This window comes from Zea mays, chromosome 7, assembly GCF_902167145.1.
Source record: "Zea mays cultivar B73 chromosome 7, Zm-B73-REFERENCE-NAM-5.0, whole genome shotgun sequence".
Taxonomy (NCBI): domain Eukaryota; kingdom Viridiplantae; phylum Streptophyta; class Magnoliopsida; order Poales; family Poaceae; genus Zea; species Zea mays.
In genome coordinates, this window is record NC_050102.1 from 3283218 (window position 1) to 3288683 (window position 5466).

A 5466-nucleotide genomic window follows, 5' to 3' on the forward strand; every position below is an offset into this window, starting at 1 on the left:
ACGGAGTGTATTGTTAGAGAGACCCCCTTTATCCCCTAGCTCCCCACTCTTTTACTGATCCCTTGATGATCTTTTACTTTTGCAAGGACAACACAACATTGTAGACAGACAGAGAGTGAGAGAGAGAGAGAGAGTGTGTGTGTAGGTACACAGATCCCTATGAGCTCAGGCATGTGTGTGAAGAGAATGTTATCTATCCATCCAAGTCCAAGCATTTCTCACTCCCTCTCTCTCTCTTTCTTTATTTTTTTTTTGGTTGGATGCAGCATGTTGTGTTGTGTGTGTAAATGTGGCAGGGCGAGGGAGCAAGTCTCTCATTCCTTTTGCTGGAGTCCCGCTTTAAAGCCACGCGCGCGCGTACACAACGCAAGCGCAGAAGAAGACTTGCCCTTGCCCACCTCCTCCTCCTCCTCCTCCTCCTCCGCCGCCGCGCGCTTCACACCCCTCATCTCCTCGCGGCAATGGCCACCGCACCGTGCGCTCCCCAATGATTGCTGCTCCACTCCGACGACCGATCGCCATTGCCGCGCAAGCAGGTTGTGTTACTAGCTTGCTGTCGCTTAGGTAGTTTTGTGTTTTAGCTTGGTTCACACGATGACCAACGAAAACAATGGCAACGGCACGAACCCCGCGTCGGCGAGCGGCTGGCTAGGCTTCTCGCTGTCGCCTCACATGGCTTCCGCCATGGACGAACACCAGCACCAGCACCAGCACCATAATGGCCTCTTCTTCCCTTCCGTCACCGCGGCATACGGCCTCGGTGGCGGCGACGGCGTGGTGGCCGCCAGCGCGTCGCCGTACTACACGCCGCAGCTGGCGTCCATGCCGCTGAAGTCCGACGGCTCCCTCTGCATCATGGAGGCGCTCCGCAGGAGCGACCAACAGGATCACCACGGTACGTACAGCACAGTACAGTACGTGTGACGCGACGAAATGCACTAGTCTCTATATTCTTAGGCAGCTGAGCTGCCGATGGGCGGCGTCGGTCCGTTTCGTTCTTGTTGCTGCGTCTGCATATATTGGTTTGGTATATTTTGTTGGCGACTTGGCGTCCTAGCTTCGTCGGTAGGATCGGTATTAAAGTATTATCCATTCGTTCGTTCACTCAGGGCCCAAGCTGGAGGACTTCCTCGGCGCGGCGGCGCAGTCGCAGGCCATGGCGCTGAGCCTGGACAACCCCGCCGCCGCCGCCTCCAGCTTCTACTACTACGGCGGCGGCGGCGGTCCGGGGCACCAGCACGGGTTCCTGCAGCCGTGCGGCGACCTGTACGGCGGAACCTCGGCCGCGTCCCTGGTGTCCGCGGACGACGAGGCGGCCGCCGCGACGGCCATGGCGAGCTGGGTGGCGGCGGCGCGCGCCGAGAGCGGCGTGCTGTCCGCCGCCGCAGCCGCGGGGCACCACCACGCGCTGGCCCTGTCCATGAGCTCCGGGTCGCTGTCGAGCTGCGTGACCGCGCACCCCGCGGCGCCCGAGTACGGCGCGGCGGCGGCGCTGGACGGCGGGCGCAAGCGCGGCGGCGCGGCGGGGCAGAAGCAGCCCGTGCACCACCGCAAGTCCATCGACACGTTCGGGCAGAGGACGTCGCAGTACCGCGGCGTGACCAGGTATGTACACGCTGCAGAGGACCGTCGCGCGTTGGCTGATTATTTTAAGCACGCACGGCACGTTGTTTAGCTAGGTAGCATGTGGCTTTGCGTCGTTAACGAAGTAAAGAAAACAATGGCGCTTACAAAAATTGAAATCAAGCAGGCATAGGTGGACGGGGAGGTACGAGGCGCACCTGTGGGACAACAGCTGCAAGAAGGAAGGCCAGACCAGGAAGGGCAGGCAGGGTAATTAATATGAGGCGCGAGAGCTGGCTGGCGCACGCGCACACTTGATTATTAATTAGAATAACTATAACTAACTAACTAACTAACTTGGTGATGGTTGTCTGACTTGTGGGGACGGCTCGTGATCTCCTGCTCGATCCCTGTGGCTGTGACGCCGCGCGCAGTCTATCTCGGTAAGCAGAGCACTCACACATTCACGCAGATGCAGCTCTACTAGAGGGGGCCGGCCGGCCGGGGTAGAAAGTAAAAAAAAAAACATGGTGGTAAAGATTTCCTTGCATTGTGTGTGTATGTGGCCGTGGCCGTGGGTGTTTAGGCGGGTACGACGTGGAGGAGAAGGCGGCGAGAGCCTACGACCTGGCGGCGCTCAAGTACTGGGGCCCTTCCACGCACATCAACTTCCCGGTAAAATATTCTCTCTCTCGTAACATTTTGGTTTTTTTTACCGTGGCGTGCATGGCAGGACACGCATGGTAAATCTGTAACAATAGATACAATACAATGGTGTCTGCGTGCCTGATACTGTTGCTGAGGGAGCTGAGCTGAGCTTATTGTACTATATAATAATGGTTATAAAAAAAACATGTCTGCATGTGTGCCTGCGTGCAGCTGGAGGACTACCAGGATGAGCTGGAGGAGATGAAGAACATGACGCGGCAGGAGTACGTGGCGCACCTCAGGAGGTACGTACGTACACAGTACGCCGTTTGACCGAAAGACGACCAAAGCTAGGTAAGCTAGCTATCTGCTGCCAGCCACTGCCAGTGACGCATGGTGGTGTATGCAGGAAGAGCAGCGGCTTCTCGCGGGGCGCGTCCATGTACCGGGGAGTCACAAGGTCTGAAACAACAACAACTGAATGGGATCGAGCAATGCAAGTGACGATGACTGACTGAATGAATGCAGGCACCACCAGCACGGGCGGTGGCAGGCGCGCATCGGCCGCGTCTCCGGCAACAAGGACCTCTACCTCGGCACCTTCAGTACGTGCGCTTGCATTGCATTGCCCTCCTTCTCCTTCCTTCCTTGAGTATCATGTCGTCGTCGTCCCTGCGTATGGGATTGGCGATGCATGCATGATGAGTGACTCTGTGTGGCCTTTTACCACCCCAATCATATCACGATCACGCCTCGTCGTCCCCTGCTGCCAAAGAATGTCTTCCTGCTTTCCTCCTCCTCTCGTTTCCTTTTGCTCGCCTGCTTTGTGGCCCTCCCTTCCTGCCTGCACTGCATCATCAGCGTCAGCATGTGTGTGGTTTCTACTAGGGATACACACAGAGAGAGATAGGGAGGGATCTTTCTTTGCATAAGGCTGCCATGCCATGCCATGCATAAGCACGCCCTATAGATGGCCAAAAAGCACGAGGCCCGTGAGCCCGGCACGAAGCCCGCTTTTTGGGCCCGGTCCGAGCCCGGCACGGTAGAATAAACGGGCGTGCTTGGACAGGAAACTAGGCACGGCGGGCTAGCCCGGCACGGCCCGTTTACCTCTAAGCCCGTTAAGCCCGTTTTTTTTACACTAAAACGTGCTTACCGGCCCGTTTAGCCCGCTTTTCGGCCCGTTTTTTCGTGCTAAACGGGCCGGCCCGGCCCGTTTAGGCCCGCTGCGGGCCGGGCTTGGACAGAAACTTAAGCCCGCTGGCTCAGCAGGCCCGGCCCGGTTTTGGCCGGGCTTCACCGGGCCCGGGTCGGACCGGGCCGGGCCGGCCCGTTTGGCCATCTCTAGCACGCCCTCTCTTGTTCTCACGCTGTCGTGGTCGTGGATCGCATCGCACGCGCTGGGGGCCATCTGCTGCCCGCCCCCCTCTGCCTCGATCTTTCTTTCCGGTTCTGACGATGGCCATCACCGTCGGCACGCGCGCAGGCACGCAGGAGGAGGCCGCGGAGGCGTACGACGTCGCGGCCATCAAGTTCAGGGGCCTCAACGCCGTCACCAACTTCGACATCACGCGCTACGACGTCGACAAGATCATGGCCAGCAACACGCTGCTGCCGGGCGACCTCGCGCGCCGCAGGAAGGACGACGCCAGCGACGACAACCCGGCGCCCGCCGCCGCAGCCGCCATCGCCATCGCCGAACCGGCGGCGCATCAGCCTGCCGCCGGCGTCAACGACGCCAGCGAGACGTGGAAGCATGTGGTGGCATCGGCGGCGCTGGCCGCCGCGCCGCGGGACAACCACCACCACCGCCACCACGACGTGCTGTCCGGCGAGGCCTTCTCCGTGCTGCACGACCTGGTGGCCACCGCCGCGGACGGCGGCGCCGGCCACCACCACCACCACGCCCACAGCGCCGCGCACCACGTGCCCATGTCCAGCGCGACGTCGTCGCTGGTCACCAGCCTCGGCAACTCCCGCGAGGGCAGCCCCGACCGCGGCGGCGGCCTGTCCATGCTCTTCTCCAAGCCGCCGCAGGCCGCCAAGCCCATGAGCCCGCTCATGCCGCTGGGCTCCTGGGCGTCCGCGACGGCGTCGGCCAGGGCCGCCGTCTCCATCGCGCACATGCCCGTGTTCGCCGCCTGGACCGACGCCTGATCGTACCACTCGATCCACCGATTCATGACATGGCCAGCGGCCGGCCGGTTCCACCATGCATTATGTGCCACTCCGGCCGACCGACGGACGGCTAGCCACCCACCACGTAACCCGGCCGTTCTAGCTCGGTGCACGTCCGCGCGCTAGCTCTCCACCGGGTTGCGTCGCTGGACTTCTTCACACCACTTAGTTGATTTTAATTACGGTTCTTGGGAGGTAGTGAGTTCATTAGTTAATTAGCTAATAGCCATCGGAGGAGATTGGTCAGAAGCTAGCTAGGCGATATGATGGAAGGGCAGGAGCGCACGGCGCGCGGCCTCTGCTGTTTCCTTCTTCTCCGGCTCCGTCGTGTGCGGCCCGGACAAGGAGGGGTTTTGTAAAATGGAGGCCGGCGGAGATCGGATCACGTGCGTCTACTCTAAAATCTATATCCAGAACTAATCCACTACTAATGTTAAGTCATAGCCTCTTTGAATTCTCTTACATATCGAGCTCCGGGGCTTCAACCCGTCTGAACCACTGGCATATGGGTCCGGATGCAGATTTCAAGCATCGCGATCCACCTGCCTCACGCTAAGGTATACAAGATAAACGTGTACCTTTGTTAACATGTAAACCGAATATTGACGTGGTGTGCCATGTTAGAGCATACTAATAAAAGCTCGAAGATCTAAATGACAAACATCTAAGTTCATAGATTTAAATAACACAACATGCCAAGTTTTAGATCCTAAGTGGCTCCAACGTAGCTACATCGACATCCGATTTTGCAAACCTGACTTTGGATGTTTTCACATGAGCCGACAAAGTTCTATGACCCGTTTTTCCGGTTTTTTGAGTTCGAGCCTAAGTGATACAACGTGCCAAGTTCGAGGACTGTCAATGCACTTTACTGATAGATTCTGATATTCGACACCTTTTTTAAGTCATTTGAAAAAATGAGTCATTTTGATATACGACGAGTGAACCTGCGATCAGTGAACCATATACATTTGCATTAATTGTATATCAGTATAATGTTCGTGTGTTGTGATGGTACACAATCGTATTTAATACCTATAAAAAATTAAATTTAATATCAAAGTAAATATATGGTCT

The 5466-nt window shown here is 57.6% G+C and overlaps 1 protein-coding gene across 1 annotated transcript; it reads left to right on the top strand.

The window, feature by feature from the left end:
• The first annotated feature begins 294 nt into the window (after positions 1-294).
• Positions 295-4851, top strand: LOC100502464 (uncharacterized). Its single transcript, XM_008653600.4, has 9 exons — positions 295-895; positions 1110-1605; positions 1751-1833; positions 1998-2006; positions 2150-2238; positions 2443-2516; positions 2621-2671; positions 2740-2816; positions 3698-4851. Exons 1-9 carry the CDS (start codon positions 595-597, stop codon positions 4366-4368), a joined length of 1851 nt encoding a protein of 616 aa, XP_008651822.1. The 5' UTR covers positions 295-594; the 3' UTR covers positions 4369-4851.
• Positions 4852-5466: the final 615 nt, after the last annotated feature.

Bases quoted from the DNA above. Each gene is read 5' to 3' on its own strand.
- LOC100502464 (XM_008653600.4), top strand. From the start codon at position 595: ATGACCAACGAAAACAATGGCAACGGCACGAACCCCGCGTCGGCGAGC. The intron at 896-1,109 runs GTACGTACAGCA...TCGTTCACTCAG, and splicing joins CGACCAACAGGATCACCACG to GGCCCAAGCTGGAGGACTTC. The intron at 2,817-3,697 runs GTACGTGCGCTT...GCACGCGCGCAG, and splicing joins CCTCTACCTCGGCACCTTCA to GCACGCAGGAGGAGGCCGCG.